The 17,430-nt window shown below is 36.9% G+C and overlaps 3 protein-coding genes across 3 annotated transcripts; 1 reads left to right on the plus strand and 2 right to left on the minus strand.

The window, feature by feature from the left end:
• Nucleotides 1–706: 706 nt before the first annotated feature.
• Nucleotides 707–9,111, minus strand: LOC113682145 (uncharacterized). The gene is made up of 9 exons (XM_027199302.2): nucleotides 8,830–9,111; nucleotides 8,658–8,724; nucleotides 7,814–7,853; nucleotides 6,931–7,072; nucleotides 6,169–6,243; nucleotides 5,614–5,709; nucleotides 4,012–4,182; nucleotides 2,997–3,703; nucleotides 707–1,407 (listed from the first exon to the last, which is right to left on the minus strand). Exons 1-9 carry the CDS (start codon nucleotides 9,109–9,111, stop codon nucleotides 1,326–1,328), a joined length of 1,662 nt encoding a protein of 553 aa, XP_027055103.2. The 3' UTR covers nucleotides 707–1,325.
• On the plus strand, nucleotides 9,006–13,244 carry LOC113682146 (RISC-loading complex subunit tarbp2). Its single transcript, XM_027199304.2, has 4 exons — nucleotides 9,006–9,510; nucleotides 10,670–10,879; nucleotides 11,388–11,486; nucleotides 12,139–13,244. The coding sequence occupies exons 1-4, from the start codon at nucleotides 9,196–9,198 to the stop codon at nucleotides 12,610–12,612; spliced, it is 1,098 nt and encodes a 365-aa protein (XP_027055105.2). The 5' UTR covers nucleotides 9,006–9,195; the 3' UTR covers nucleotides 12,613–13,244.
• Nucleotides 13,245–14,177: 933 nt separating this feature from the next.
• On the minus strand, nucleotides 14,178–16,335 carry LOC113682148 (protein chibby homolog 1). Its single transcript, XM_027199305.2, has 3 exons — nucleotides 15,436–16,335; nucleotides 14,857–14,978; nucleotides 14,178–14,438 (listed from the first exon to the last, which is right to left on the minus strand). Exons 1-3 carry the CDS (start codon nucleotides 15,620–15,622, stop codon nucleotides 14,349–14,351), a joined length of 399 nt encoding a protein of 132 aa, XP_027055106.1. The 5' UTR covers nucleotides 15,623–16,335; the 3' UTR covers nucleotides 14,178–14,348.
• Between the last annotated feature and the right edge of the window lie 1,095 nt (nucleotides 16,336–17,430).

Consider the following 17,430-nt stretch of genomic DNA (forward strand, 5'->3'; position numbering starts at 1 on the left):
TAGTTTTTCCAAGAGGATCAGGTTCACACCCACCTAAGCTTGACTTTTATGAAGTCCTTTTCCAGCCAATTCTTACATTAAAGTTCCCCTAAAAAGATCATCCCGTTATCAGTTTTCATTCAAATGCCAAAATGTTATTTACTTGATTTATTTTTGATATTGTTGGTGATTGCTTTTAAAAATAATTAAGACATTCGAATTATCACGTGAACGTAAAGCTTTACTAAGCTTCTGCTTCTCTGCCGAGTCTCTTTAATGGCCGCTCTTCCCATCGAAAAAATTTCCTTGGCTGCATACTCATTTTTTCCACTCGACAACAAAAGAATAACAAAGACAACGACGAAGTCAACAAGGAAATCTTACACAGGGGATAAAGCCGAATCACAACATACGTATTGAAAAAGATGGAGACGGGTACACGTAACCTGCTGCAACACTGGCAAGAAGCGGACAACCCGCATCAAAAGCTTGAGAGATACGCATAAAATTGAAGTACTCCCCGGGCAAAGGTGCATAATATTTAAACAACTCAAAAACCAGAAGAAAAAATCAAGTACCTTTCAAGGACCCAAACCAAACGAAAGGGCTTTTGAAGATAATTATAACAATTCGACACCTTTTCCAGATTGTGCTAACCATGACTCTTCATAACAAAAAAATCAATATTAAATGTTGCGGTTTTGCTCCTCAAAAGAATGGTTCAAACTTTTCACCAAAGGAATTGATTTATTCAACCTAAATACAAGAGTGTACTATCTTGTTGCAGGATTCGACCATCTACGGAAGGAAAGAACTATCTAGGTGCCTTCTGGTTTATTATAAGTGAGCGAAAGTTGTAGCTGCCACTTAACTACACGAGATACTAAAGATGGCGAACAACCTGAACTATCTTCATTTCATCATGGACCCGCCATCTTGAATGCTGTGGCCACTGCAGAACTCCAATCTTCCACAATGTTCAAGACACCGGTCCAATCACAGACAAAACTTGGTTCAAAACCTTTCTATTCTTTTAGGGGTGTCTGAAAAGGACATCGCTCAAAGGAAAGTTGAAGGATTGTTTGCAATGAAATCCTCGAGTAACACACACATGTAGCAGGCTCTTAACAACGAACCTCTGAGAAATATGTTTATGTTCTACGGGTTGGCAACACTATAAATTTACTGAAGCTCATGGTAACTAAACGTAAAACCGAACCCTAGAATTTAAGATGTTTTCGTCTTATAGTAAACTAACCTACTAGAAATGACAACTTTTCAGTAAAAAACAGGGCTTGCTCTCCATCACTTTTCTGGTCTGCGGTATGATTCACTGGACTTGCACACTATAGAGGGGACCTGGATCGAGACCTGCTCTTTGGGGACGAGGACCCAGTCTTGTCGTGGTGTTCTTCTCTCTCACGTGACCTGTAAATGACATAAAACCATTTAGGCCGAGGGGCCAACAGATGATCAGGCTATCCAAGCCTGAGCTGGACTTCAACGAACTAATCCCTGAACAAGAAGCGACCCTTAGTCACCAGCTGAAAAAACCAACAACAACTGAGGATTTAGCCAGATATTGTGAGTGCGCCGTTCCTTCCTTTAACTCGCTTCATCGCCCAAAGAAGTAAATGCAAGAGAACGACAAACATCCAAAGATTCCATAGGGACACAGAAAGAGACTATCAAAAAGACATCCTCGAAAACTAAACAAAAAATTCCCAAAAAGTGGAAAAGTGGAAGGAAAAGAAAAACCAAAAAACGCCTCACTGATGGGATATTAGAGTTCAATCAAGCAAACAAATGAACACTCGTACACTACTCAATCAAGAGAAGAAAGCCACCAACACAAACCACACAGGTTCGCTAAATTGTAGTCCTCTAGGTCACTTAATGATCACCGTGAAATAGAAATTAAAAGGCTAAATCTTGTATCTCCACCATTAGGGAAACACAAGATTAACCATTCCGGACCATATTAACATATCGAACACACACACCTAATGATAATTTACCAAATAATGTACACTCTTAAATCGATAAGAACGTCGTGCGTATGAGGAAAACCATTCCTCGGCGGCTGGCTGAAAATAGGCGTTGGTGGGTCTTACGCAAAACACATGATGATCTAAAATACCTGGGAGAATACCTCTTACAAGATGTCGACTGAGTGATTGGCTGATCCGCCGGTAGAGATTGATATCCTTTGAGTGACTCACTGGAAACGTAAGTTGGTTTAATACGGTAAACTGAAGTCTGACAACAACTGCTACCTTCAATTCCGTTGCTGTGGCGAATTCTTTCACTTCCCAAGGTCTCACTTTTAAATTTAAAATGTTTTTTTTGTTTCTTTTTCTCTTTCTTTTAACATTCAAACAAAAAGTTTACTTTCAAATGATCACGACGTTCGACTCTCTTCCAGTTGTGACTTAACTTTTTGCCACTCGGTTTGAGCAGCGACATCGATTCCTTTTAGAGAGCGATTCTTGGCATTGAGACGTTTGACTCCATTTTAGTAAAAAATTACGAATAGAAACGAAAATTTCATTTCAAAAACAAACAGGAAAGTTACCTTACATACGATCCTCGGTTGATCAGCTTGGTTGAAAACCATAATTAACAAAAAATTAAAAATTGAACTCAAACTTTGCGTGTGTACCTTGTGTTTCCAGTTATCTTCAAGCCCAGATGATAGCTGCTGCCATGACTTTAGTACAAGCAATGAATTGAGGAAATTTCAAAATTGAAAATCACAACAGAATGAGGTACCTCAATCTTTGTTGTTCCGTTCTGCTGAGCTGAGGTAGCTTTGCTTTCGCAGTAGCCTTCAGTTCTTGATCCAATTTACGGGGTGTTTAATCAGTGGGCAGCTCGTTGTACGTTAGCACCCAAAATAACAATGTCTACCCTTCTCATTATCAACAACTAATTGGAAATCGGCTTAACTGTGCTAAAACTTTGCCATCTCTGCATAATGCTCTCATTTAATATCACTCCTTAAAGACACCACTCACCTGCTTCGAGATCTGACGGACTTATCTTTCTCCTGGTTGTCGTAACCTTCATCGGTTCCTTCCATCTTCTCGACTGCAGCTTCTTTCTCATCTTCCCCATTTTCGTTCTCCTTTTCCTCGAGTTTTTCTCCATCTCCGTCTTTCGTTTCATCTTTCTCAACACGCCGCTTCTCCTTTTCCCTTGATCTCTCACGATCCCTGTCACGATCTCGGTCCTTTTCACCATCACGCTCCTTATCACGATGACGGTCTCTGTCACGATCACGATCCCGGTCACGGTCCCTGCTACGATCTCTGTCACGATCACGATCACGATCCCTTCTACGTTCACGGTCCCTGCCACGATCCCTGTCCCTGTCCCTGTCCCTATCCCTGTCCCTGTCCCTGTCACGATCCCTATCGCGGTCACGGTCTCTGTCACGATCACGGTCTCTCCTTCGGTCACGATCTCTATCACGATCCCTGTCACGATCCCTGTCACGATCTCTGTCACGATCTCTGTCACGATCCCTGTCACGATCTCTGTCACGATCCTTTTCGCGTCCTCTAGCGTCACGATCCCTATCACGGTCTCTGTCACGGTCCTTTCTCCCGTCACGGTCCCGGTCACGGCTCCGTTCTCCTTCCCTCTCCCGCTTTTTTTCAGAACCTTCATCTTTTTCCATCGTCTCTTTGGATTTAGACCGAGACCTTTCGTTCCTTTTATTCTGAAGGGAAAAAAAATACAAGAGGAATCAAGTAAATGCATTGCAACGAATTGGACATTTAGAGCGAGCAGGGCAAATTTTCGGTAACCTAGTTATTCCCTAAGGTATCTTCCTTTTTCTTTCACTTAAAACTCGTTCTACAGGAAGACTAAACTGAAGTACAGTAATGAAATTTTTTAATTTTAGTGTTAAATTTCAGTCCGGACAGCAAATAAAGTAGATAGGTATTAGGACTAAGATCAATGCAAGGGTGGTATTATTATTTTTGAAGCACCACTGGGACACAGTGCGAGTATTGCCCAATTCACCTTGAGTTCCTCAATGGTACTTTTGATCTTGGCATAACCCATATGCTGCTTTCCCTGTAAGTGATCATCAACTCGAGTTTGTGCATCACCAATGATAAGAAAGGCACCACAAACTTCACACACTTCCATTTGCTTTTCTTGAGCAGACATTAAGTTAAGGTCACGCGATTGCTGTAAAACAAAGCAAACAAAAGTGACAAACAAAATCGGTCAGAACCTTTCCAAAGTTACCCTCTATAGAAAAATGAATGATACTCTGAATGATCAATTTATCTCCTTCTCTCCACAAGCAGGCCACCAAAATCATCATGAATGATGTGGATCAACGTCAGTATCAAAGCAACTGCACAGCTACCCCTCCCCTCCTCTAACCCAACATTGACCCCAACTTGTTATCAGTTGGCTGTTGTTAAGTTAGGGGAGGGGTTGGTGCTCAGTTGCTCAGATACTGACACTGATCCAATATTGTCATCCGGGAAGGTCCTTGCTCACCTTTGAGCAATGGTAAACAAGAAACTGAACCAGACAACAAATGACCTGGTTCCACTCAACCATTCAACCACTAGTAGGCCCACAAAAGGAATAACCTTTTCAAACAAAGAATTTCTTGATTTGCAGTAAACTTGGACATAGAGAAAATTATTTCTTTGGGATAAAAAGTAGCCTTTAGGAATCTTCCTAAAGACTACCAGAATGCATCACAGAATAGAACTAGCCAAGACTGTGTTCAAAATATCTGACAAGCCCTTACAAATGTGACTTCAATTAGAGAAGAGACCCACCCAGATGTACCTAATCTTTTCTCCTTGATCCAATATAAATGAAACCAAGAATTTGGGCCATTAATAACAAGGAACATCTTTGTTGGGAATTGAAGTTATGACGTCAATGAAAAACTGCCTGTTCTTGTACTCAGTCATAGTTACCACACATCTGAGTTTCTTAGTTACTGATCCTCTGTCTCAAATTGTATTTCCCTTAACACTGCAAACAAACTGTTGAGTTTTCTCCATCTAACTAACCTTCCAAAGGGAGTGCCACATGAATGAGACCTTTTATGATGAAAAGGGGCTTTCTCCATGAAAAGTTCTTTTTTAACCCTTAAACTCCCAGATCAAATTTGTAATTCTCTTTACTGTCAACCATACTATTTTTGTAATGTTAGTTCGGAGAATTTAGTATTGGATCAACTAATTATTCCCAAATTGATATTTTTCTTTATTCTCATCACTTATCTGGTTGATATTGTATTAATTTTGTAAGAAGAAATTCTGTCTTGGTCACTCATGGGAGTTCAAGGGTTAAATCTGCTCCAAGTACATTTTCAACCCATTATAGTTTCTTTGGTTTCTTAAATATCCAATTGATTTAGTAGTCTGATTATCTACATAATGGTCGGCTTGAAAAGAACTGTTATCAGTCTATGTCATTTGACTCTTATAATGACTTCAGGATAGGTCAGGACAGCTTTGGTTATCAAAACATCAGTCACCACTGCTGATAACAAACCTCCAGAGGACTACTCACATTTATTAAAAGATCCAATGTTACACCTAGGCTCAAACCATTTACAGCATAACATTTAAAATATTTGTATCTTACCATTTGGAGAGCCTCACGCTCATTCTTTAGCTGGTCACACAATTTCATAACACCTTGTGCTTCTTCCACCTTTCCTTCACACCCTAATTGTTCAACCTACACACATTGAATTGACAAGAAACAATTCAAAGAGATTGCAATCTGATTAGCAGGAAGATAAAATCATAGCCAAAAAGAGCTGTACATGCAAATACTTTGTAACTTTTAATATTTATTCTGCTTCCCTCTTTCTTCAAAACCATGCCACAACATTTGACAAGATAGGCAAAAAACAAGCTTAGAGGACTTCAAACAAAAATTAAACAATGTCAAAACAAACTAACTCTGGTTGATGTATTGACCATTTTTATCATCAGTAAAAGACTAAAATCCAACAGGAGGGTTAGATAACCTAAATACACTATTTCCTTGGGAATGACAGGGGTAAAACAAACACCTATACAACATGATATAAAAATATAACTTTCTTTAAACTTTGTATTATTAAAAAAATGTGACCACAGCAAGTAAGCCAAGAGTACCAGAGTCTTCAAAGATGTATACATGTTGTCTCACCTGCTCTAACAAAGCATTAATCTTCTCGGTAAGCATTTTGATTTTTTCACTGTCTGGCTTGCCACTTGCCAATTCCTGTGACAGAAACACAGTATCTAACACTTTCTATCCCATTGGAAGGTCATATGATTCTTAACAGAGTCAAACAAGAGGTAGCTGGTACATAAGAGTGCATGCCGAAAAAAAAACCACAGCCATTCAACCAAAAAAATTGTATGCAAGTCAAAAGAGTAATGTAAAAATAAAAGACCATTATTTATAAAAAAAAGTACAATAAAATGAGAACAGATTAAAATAAAACAAATAAAATAAACTGCTGAACTAAGTCTGCCTAAGTCATCGATTACCAGATGCAGCACTGTCATCAAATTCAACAGATTCTAAAATAACTAAAGAAATATATGAAATGAGACAATAATGGTTAACCACCTTCGACTTTGAAAGGTACGAGACTAATTTTCAAACTTTACTGCACATGAGATCCACGACATAACTTCAAATTTGTTGCTTAATTGGCAACTGCAAAATAAATTGGTCTAATCAAAAAGTCAAGTTAGGAATTTTCAAAAAAAACCATGGAAACTGTCATTTAAAATTTTGCAAAACATGACAAACATCTGGGGGAAAAATATTTTTTTTTTGCTAGCAGTGATTTGAGTTAGAGAAGGTAATTTTCCTAAGATTCAAAACAGCAGTTAACAGTATCACAAATCTTAGATCAAATGATTTGATGTGTTATAATTATAATACACATGTTTTCACCTTCTCTTCCTGTGCACGACTGAGGTTCAATCTGGTATGTCCTCGCCTGATCCGTCTGTCCACATCTGCCATAATGTTTTGAAGATACCTCAGAAATTCCTCTTCATACCTCATTTTTTTGAAACGACCACTTTCTTGATACCTAAATGTGTTTTAAAAAAGACATAAATTGTAGAAGTTAGAGTTTCTCTGAAAGTATACCATTTAAGAACATTAAAAAACAACTCAAGGGAATAACATCAAGAATTTATCAAATTAACCCAAACAGCACACAAGTATAAGTACTAGGGCTACACAGGAAAAAAAAAGAAAAAATTTTGATGAAACTATACATTCTGCATTACTTTATGTCTGTAAGGAAGCTCTGCCCTGAGAAGCTATCACATTTTACAGAAATTTTGAACAGAACAAGTAGAATCTCATCCAAAAACCTACTTAGGAACATTCTTACCAAAACATCAAAGCTCCTAATTAGTATCAAAAAAGCCAATTTTCCTTCACTTTCAAATATTTTAGCTCTAAAACTTTGTGGGTTTTGGTATGATGGTGCCAACTAGTATTATTATCCTACTTCAGTACACACTAAAACAGTCAACAGCATTGAAGGTGCACTCTGACTGAGCACTCTAACTCCAAAGATCCTTTACTATTCATCCAAAAATACTGTTATCATTACAGGAATAAATGAATTAAGATCATTAATATTATTTCACTGTTTACTTCACAATATTATTTCACAACTTTGCCACCTTGTACATATCCTCCACTAGCCATCTCCACTTTGGTGAATAGTTGTTAATTATCAGCAATTCCCCCTACTCCCACGATTTTACGGAACGATACACTCAACATTAACAGAAAAGTATGTGTTGCCAATACTTACTCTTTTCTCAACCGATCATCATGTGCCTTTTCACAAGGGCCTAAGAAAAAAATTAACAGCAAGTTATGTTTAGTCTTTTGCATAAGGCTTTCTCTAGAGATTCAAGGTAAATTATAATTGTGTGTAAAATCCTTTTTTTGTCAACAAAAGATACAATTGGAGTCTTTGATCTTTTACTTGAGACTTGAAAGGTTCCAGTAACATATGTAGGTTACAGTGTACTTCAGCTCTTTGTTCACCAACGTTAGGTTGAAATTACAGAATGAATAATTACTAATTTCGGTAAGTAGAATGAAACATTGATCAAAGCAATTTCATTGCTGGGAGTTGATTGCGTCATTCTCACACAAAAATTGTTCTTGCAGGGTACAGTTTTGACGTTGTCATGACCCTTTCCGAACACGGGTTAGTTTTACACCAAACGCTACTTTGACTTGAAGCAAAACCCACGGGTTTTAAACATCAGCTTACTAAAAATTACTAACATTTTTCACTCGTGATGATTCACATTATCCTCACACCTCCGATTATATAACGCACATCATTCGTTTTCAAACTTTCACTTGTTCTACGTTTCACATTAAGTAACAGATTAAAATAAAGACAAAAGTAAAAGAAAATCAATATAGTTTAATATACAACCCTTACTGAGTTTAAAATGCCAGTGGAAATTTCCGGTGAATTGTTTAATTGTCTCTAATGCTATTCAATTGATCGCTGACTCTCTCATTGCTTCGTAATTAAAACACTGACTCAAGACCATGCGGCCGGTTTATCCCGGTTTGCAAGTTTAAGTTAGTCAATTCGATTTTTACAAAAAAATTAGATACGGTTTTGTACTAACCCAAGTCAGATCTAGTATTAACGAAGAGCTGGGAAGGACAAAATCCACAAAGGAAGTATTTGCAAACCTGAAAAGTAAAAGAAACAAGCTTGCTATCAGCGTTAGTTTTATCGACGAACCGAACTAGACAGATAACCAACAATAAACTACTATAAAAGTAACCAAAAATTACCTGAGGATCAGACCAATGTAGGGCAGTCTTTTTCTCATTGGGGGCTCGATCTCTATCGACCCCCATTAATTCATCTAACAACGCGGCCGCCGAAAGCATCGACATTTTGCCTGTTGAGCGCTTTCCACGAATTGGAAGAAGATATCCCACCAGCCACTGCTTCGCCAGTGTGCTCTCATACCCAGGTTTTCTGGTGAAATTACAAGATGGCGGGAAGTGGCTTTCACGGAAATCACACTTTCCGAGAAAGCAACTCCATCCTTCCTGATCATACATTTGCATCTATTAGAGTTATAGCGCCCATAAACATTCAAAACGCAGAAACATTTTATACCTTAGACTAGTCGAGCCCGAGCTACTTGCGACATGGAGGACGTCATCTTGCGTGAAATAAACGAAATCATTTCGTCTCCTGAAAACAGAGCGAAGAATCCCGTAAGTTTGTTGATGGAAGCAGGAGCTCAAAGTAGACAACCTGTGATCTTCAACTACTTGGATGAATTGGCCATGGGACTGATAAATACGCATATATTTACTTGTGAGGTCAAAGTTGGACGTGTGATAAAATGCAAAGGATCGGGACACAGCAAAAAAGAGGCCAAAGCGAACTGTGCGAAGGAAGCTTTGGAACTCATCAGAAGTAACACTGGTGGTACCACAACCTCACCAGGAGCGTCTAAGGTGAGAACACGAATAATTGTTAACAACAGCAAACACAACAATGTTTTTCCCTCGCGCAAATTCGAACTCTCAATTCAAGCTTTAGAATTGAATACATCCTCTTACTAAATTCCTTACTTTGAATAATGCTGTTTCGTATTACGTGGAATTTAATTATACATACACAAAGTTTTTTTTTCTTCTTTGGCTGGGGGCAAACATTTTTCAGGAACAATGTAAAGTAAAGAAACAAAGACAAATGGTAGTCAAAGGGCAGTGCCTGCTGTCGGGAATCTAATTTCGTCCGGCCAATGACTAGGCAACCAAACTATATTTTATCAAGGGCTATCAACATTCATAGGGAAAATCTTGGTTAACCACACAATATTTCAAAATAATTAGTTTTGAAAAATCTTATAAAAGTGCTGATGTCACACTTTTTTAAAAAGGGAAGGAAAATAACATTTCCTCGCCAAATCCATTTCATTTCAAACTTTTTGAAATACAAAATCAATAGTAAGTATACAAATCTTTAAATTAGGAAGCAAATGTCATCTTTTGAACAATTTAATATAAGTTTAAAAGCCACTTTAACTCTGACCACTCTCACTTGCACAGCCAAAATTCTGGTTAAATGGTTTTTGCAGGGAATGAAAGATGAATTGTGTATTTTGTAGACCTTCTTCTTTTGTTCAGTGTTATTACAAATAGGGGTCTTGTGAGTTTTTACAGGTTATTTCATTTTTTTTAATTTGTTATGACACCTCATTCTAACTTCCCAATACCTCTCCTTAGGAAAAATATATCTCTCTCATTTTTCTTAAGTTTTGGTAGGGAAATGAAATTCACTATGTTTTCTTTGTCAGTTTTGAACTGAAGGCAGCATGATTGAACCAATTTGACCTGTAAAATAGAGGAGAAAAATACGCCTTTGACTGGCCCATGAGTTGTTACAAATGTAGTAAATATTGGTCTCTTGCGTGATCATTGCCACACCTTTGAATGTTGCTAATGTACTTATCTTATTTATTGTCTTGATTTTTTTTATTTGGGCTGAGTTTTTTTAATCTGAAGGGTGGTAGATTTACTTTTACAAGCATATGTCAAAATGACCAACCAGTTATGAATTGGTAATCATTCATTCCTCATCTTCTTTCAATTGTTTACTGATTATTTTCAGGGATCTCCAAGCCATACACCATTTAGAAGTACCACTCCAACATCTTCATTAAGTCCAGCTAGAAGGAGCCTATACTTGCCAAGTACAGACTTAAATCCTATCGGTAGCTTGCAAGAAATGTGTATGAAGAAGAACTGGACTCCACCAGTCTACAATGTGACACAGGAAGAGGGAGAAGCACACATGAAGACCTTCACTTTTGAATGCAAGGTCCTGATATTATTACTTTCAATAATTTATTGATTGGTTATTTTTTAGGAATTGAAAAAAAATGTAGATTTTGAAACCATCCATTTTCAGCCATTTGGTGCAGCTATTTAATAGATTAGAATTAAAAGTCTACCAAGCTTTAATAATCTGAGAGGGCTTTAAATCCAGGTGAAGATTTTGACCATAGCTTGTACTGGGTTATCATTATGAATTCAATACAATAGTGAGTTTTTCATGTAAAAAGTGAAAATTAACCTTTGCTCTGTGTCAGAAGGTGTTATACCAAAGTGAGGTCATTGAAATAATTCTTCCACCTTGGTTTCCCCTAACCTCTACCAGCCACCCACATAGGCTAAGAAAAATGATAAGAATTTAACATTTGTTTTTTATTTAATAGCCCTGTGTATCCATTTATTGTTACAAAACCAATGCTGTGCATACAAAAATGCAATCTTTTCAGGGGTGCCTAGTGCACATCTCAAATAGATTAATCTTTGATTGTTTTCAGGTTGAAGATTGGATTTCTCAAGGGCATGGAAGCAGCAAAAAAGCAGCCAAGAAACTTGCCGCAGAGAAAATGTTGAGCATGATCAGTGAGGCACCTAAGGTAGATAAAATCCTGTGAATTAAAATGGAAAACAGAGTATTTGTATTGGTACATAAATGACAAAAAATAACAAAAGAAGAAAAATGTAACCAAGGTATAACAAGCTATTCAATGCAAAAAGATCAATTCTTAGACAGTTTTTTGTTTGGATGAATCAGATCATGGAGTTGGGTTTTTTAATACAAAGTAATATGAACATAGAGTGAGGTTTAGTGCTTGTGTCACTGTTATATGGGAATGGTGGTTGTAATTCACAGTGTTCAGCTTGAGGCTTCAATCAACAGCCTATGGAAGTGTCTCATCTGTACAAGAGTTTTAGAGAAACTAATTTTGACAATTTAGTGCAGATACAAAATAGTTTCTCCCTTTCAAGTGCTGGATTTGAAAGGTTACTTTTTTCAATACATTGAGTCCTGTGCATCCAATATAATCCACAAAACTGAAAGCAATATTTAATGTATGTATTGCTGCACTACAAAGCACTACTGAAACATGCAAAGATCATCTTTAGAAACCACTTTCTTTTTTTTTTTCTTTTATTTAGTTTCAGTTGAAAACACTTAGTTATTTTTAGTATTAGAGCCACAGCTATTGTTGATCTTATTTTAAATGAAAGTGAATCAAAATAGTAATTGTAATTATTTTTCCCTAGGGTTCATCCCCAGTAGGTGCACACAAAAATGGATCATCGAGCCCATTAAGGAAGTCTCCTGACAAGCACTCTAGACTAAGCCCTCTATCAGGGTCAAGTCCCTCAAGAAGTAGCCAGTCTAACTCACCAGTTCCATTTCTTTCAAGCGATTTATATGATAAAATGGAAACTGAGGAACCTTGTTTGAACACAGTGTCCCATCATTGCAGTACTCCACCTTCTGTTGTTGATGCAGAGACCAGTGTTAGTCACGAGTTTTGCTCAGCTCTTGAAGACGAAGGAAAAACATCAGGCTTTACTGTAACTTATCATGACTTGCCAGAAAAAGGATATGATGGCAATTATATGTGTTTCGTGAGGCTTGATACAAAACCACCAACAGTATGTGGTGGAATGGGCCACAAAAAACAAGCAGCACATGAGAAAGCTGCAAAAAACGCCTTGTACTATTTAAGCACAGTTTTCAGTCACTAGTTAGAAGTAAATTTGTATCATATATCAGTAAACAATGTTATGCAAGGATTGACGCACATTGTTAAATCTTTATTGCGCAAAGAGTTATTTAGGCTATCCAACAATGTTTTACATCAACCTAAATTGCTGTAAATCAGTTTGTTTCAAACTACCACCTGGGACCAGAGAAAGAAGTCCAGATAAATGCAAAGTACTGATAATCGAGGTCGAACTGTACATGGTATTTTCCTTTTTTTTTTTCTTAACCACCACTCTACAAATCTGCATCTTGTCTGAAACTTTGAAGTTTTGGTACTGTTTTGTCTTTCAATTGAATTGGTAAATGTCACTTAAGAGACCAGAGAAAGACTGATTTGTTATTGTTTACACAAAACAGCAGTATCACTTTAAATGATTGTAAGTGACAGTAGCAAAACAAAAACAGTCACCACTACTCAAAGTTTTCCCCTCTTCCTCCCTTTCTTTCTTACTTTGATAAATAAGGCAAGTCCTACCTTGAGGTTTTTGTGGACCTTCACAGGCCAAATTTTGCAAAATAAAATTTTTTATTAATTTTATACAGAAAAATTTATGATGAGTTTGGTAAAAAAGGTTATTTCAAAATCATTAAACAATTGTGATATTTTGAAAAAGAAGTAATTATGCTGTTATAACTTTTAACAAGGACCATAATAATGTATTGTGTTCAATTGTTTGTTAATTCTTTTCAACATAGCAGTTGAATTGATTAGAACGATATCAAGAACTTAATAGGAAAAGCCTCTGCCAGTGCATTAATGACTAACATTAATAAGTTAATGACTGTATGTAGCCTAATTCTAAGCATTAACAACAGGTAGTCACTCCTACCGGGTGTTACCTTTTCAAGAGAATGGCAATTTAGGTATTTTTTAGTATATCATGTGCTCTAACCTCTCTGTAAAGTAAGCTATTACTGACAGTAGTCTAACTTTGATTTCAAAGGTTTTCACTGCATAATGGGGCAGGTACAGGCAAGCTAATCAACTGAAATAATATTTATATAAAATCCTCAGGATTAATCCTGGAGACACCATTTTCTTTCCATTGTGTCAGTTCAAAATCATGCATCACACTTTAAAATAGAAGTAGACAGAGATAAAAAAAAACCAGAAGGACAGCCAAAAGAAGATATTTCTTGAAACTATTCAACCAGAATAGACATGTTAGAAAACAATAATCTTAAAACATCTTTTTAGTGCGTTTAACCCTTTAACTCCCAGATCAAATTTGTAATTCTCCATACTGTCAACCACACAATTCTTATGTTAGTTTAGAGAATTTAGTCTTGGGTCAACTAATTAACCCCAAATTGATATTTTTCTTTATTCTCATCACTTATGCAGTTGATATTGTAAGGAGAAATTCTGTTCTGGTCATTAATGGGAGTTAAAGGGTTTAAGGATAGATTTACCAATTCAATTTAGCCATTTCCAATTCAATCTGCCAATATCTCTACTTTGCTTTTGCAAAGAAATTTGATGCTAATGATGGCCTGTCCCACTACTACTTTGTTCTGTGAGGTGTGAATGGACTGGAAATCCATATACCTTGTAATACAATTGATCTTTATTTTCAAATACAAATGTATATACATACAGCTCTGACTAAACTTTGTTACTCTGTGGCTATCAATTACAAGTAGGAAACCTGAATTTAGTAAATTCATTTACTAATAAAATACTCTGATAAATAAAAGTTAGCAGCATCTAAAATTGCTACTTTGCTACTCTGCGGCCTTGTTTCTGACTTTGCAAAGTGTCAAGTTCTTTCTCCATTACATTCAAGTCAGCATTGCTGGCAGCCATCTGCAAATGAAATAAAGGAAACATGGTGGGTGTCACTAAGAGGGAGTGAGTTCAGAAAATCAAAAAAGTCAAAGATAAAGCCAATCATTAAATGTACTTTTGTTTAAGAACTACCTGCATGACCACTGAAAAAATTAAAGTTTCCACAGTTTGTATGTTTTGTTTCCCATGATAAGTCATTTCAGTACTCTAGAGAACTGTTTCTTTCAAATTTCTTCTTATTCACAAGCATATGTACACATAATTTACAAAAGACAAAGGGGGGGGGAAACTTCCTCAGGATTTTCATCAAAAAACCAAACCATATAAACTAAAGAGGTCTGTTGATCAGAAAAAATTGGAATTTAATTGAAAATTGTACACAGTCTGGTTCAAGCAATAAGAAAGTCACACACGCGTGCAGCTGTCTTTAACTCACCATGTCTAATAGGACTTCAATCTTGTACTTTAGGTAATTGTTCTCCTCCTTAAGCTGTGAATTCTCTCTCTGTAACCTGCTAACTTCTGCTCCATCTTTAGAACTACTTTGTGATCCTGGCTCTAAAAACAGTGAAGTAGTATATAGGGTAGAAAAATTTACGACTCAAAGTTGAGTTAGGTGAAGAAAAGCTGGCGTTCAAATTGTAATGAGATTAATGATGACAATGATGATCAATAGATGAATAACCTCGACATTCCCTGGGGCAAAAAAAAGAATCTGATTCAAGAAAATGCGGAAATGCAAGGAATTTCATTTCTACACTAAGGTGATTTCAAATACAAGTATATTGGGACCGCGGTAGAAATTATATTTATCCACTTATAATTAAAGTTTGAAAATTCAAACCAAATAATTCGACCACTACAATTTGAATTGCGGACCACCGCAAACCACGAGGCTGAACCAGTTAAAGGCTGATCCAATACGGGAATAAAGCTTTAAAAAGTAGATGGAAGTTTCTTCTCGATGTTATCTCTTCACAAAACTCTACAGGGAACGACTCTTTTCATAACTTACCCGCAATCCAGTCGCCATCTTGAAAACTCAACTCGTGTCGTCCTAGTTTTAATTTTACGAGAGCATTATTGCCTGATTCACCAAGCTCGCCAGTTCCAGCGAGACTTAAATTAGACTTGCTTAAACTTGTATTCCCTGCATCAAGTCTTCTTTTAGGGGGTTTGTTGCTTCTTTTGAAGAAAGGCATCTCTCCACTACGCCTTACTCAGACCTCATTTCTGTCGTTAAGATTTGTTTATAGTCTCGTTTCCAGGGTCATCCCAGGTCCCAGATCCCAGATCTCTGATGACACGAGGCACGGGAAAAACAAAAGTACTCACAATAGCCAATCAGAGCAGAAGAAAATATCACAAGGAGCTATAATTAAGGCTCAAAAATAGACAGGAAAAACAAGCTGCCTCAGGTGCAAGAAAACACGTATTAAAAATTCCCCATTGATTCAAGACTTGAATATGAAAAGTTAAAAGTGTGTTACAGTGTGGTACTAGTTTATCAATTAAGAAAGGAGTACTTCCAACTCGTAATTAGATAGAACCGAGCATTCTATTCTATCGAAGAAAGGGAATGAAAAAATTAAAATTTACCTTCCCCCTCTGACAATTCATATACATAATGTCTGGTTTTTAAAATTCTCGCGATAAAATCGGTTTTTAGTTTAGAGACAGTACTGAGTAGCAAGGCGAATGGTAACGTCACCAATCCAATGCATCCACCTAATTTTAATCAAACGGTGGACAAAAATTCTGGACAACACTTTCAATGCGATTTTCTGGCACACTGATCCGATTTTTCCCCACCAAAAACCATTGTTGCAAAAGAGATATCTAGCTTGAGTAGTACGTCTTCGCGATATAAATGATACTACCTCAGTGTTTTGAGCCGGTCTCAGTGAAGTCTTTTACCGAGGAGAGACCTGACGGGGAGTTCTCATCACGAAGGTCACGCAGCACAAGTGTTTATTTTATTATTTTTCAGATTCACAGCTGCAGTTCATCACGACTCACCTTAAACTTAGACTTGATTTCACATCATTTTTTTCCCATAAATCACAAAACACGTGTAATAAAAATAGTCCTCACTAAACTCCTCTGAGAATAATGAACAAAATTCATTAGTGACTTGATTCATTCAAACTGTAAAACTTGTAGTGTTTACTTAAGCACCATTTGTATTATTCTTTAACGAGCGAAGCAATTTAATGCTCTGGCTAGTTTAGACTCACGTAAAACTAATTGACAGTTGGGAAAAGTCATACAGCACAAAGTACGACACAGGGTTTTTTTTATTATTTCGATTTGAAATTAGCTGGGAAAAATTAAAGTTAATCCCGATACGTTACCATTTTTAAAAAGAAAAAAAAAACAAATCAATTAGAGTTCACCTGTTACAGAGGCATCGGTCTAATCGAAATGCTATTGACAATTCAAATTTCGTTTCGCCCGGTTTTGTTGCTGTTTAGTGCATCAGTGGCCTATAAAAACTTATGTTTCTGCTCCATTCAAGTAGAGTCTGACATATTCAGTTCTTCGTTTCTTTGGCAACTTGACAAGTTTATAAAGTATTTGCGTGTGACAACCTGCTTTGCTCACGTATCGTATTGTTTTTGCATTGTGTTTCAGAATTAGTTTGAAGCCGCAGACTGACGAGTCCAAAATACACATCGTTGTTGCTCTCTGTTTGAAGCGTCGGGCAACTGTAAATAATTTAACGGAGAGGACCTCTGAACGGCGTGTTTCTGTTACGTTAATGGCGACCATAATATTATGCTTTCAAGAGACATTTTGAAGCAATGTTTGGTTTATCGTGATCCGAGAGTTGGAGGTAAAAGTTTTCGTCAAGCCTGTGTGGAAATATCGCGGAAGTTAGGGTGCAAACTGAATCAGATCAAGAAAGCTTAAAATCGACCAACCGAGGATAACAAGTGGGGGACATAATTTTTTGGCATGGAGACGTACTCCTTTGCTATGAATGACAACAACGAACTTAAGTGTACAG

The sequence above is a fragment of the Pocillopora damicornis genome, chromosome 10 (assembly GCF_964200805.1).
Source record: "Pocillopora damicornis chromosome 10, jaPocDami1.2, whole genome shotgun sequence".
NCBI classification, from domain to species: domain Eukaryota; kingdom Metazoa; phylum Cnidaria; class Anthozoa; order Scleractinia; family Pocilloporidae; genus Pocillopora; species Pocillopora damicornis.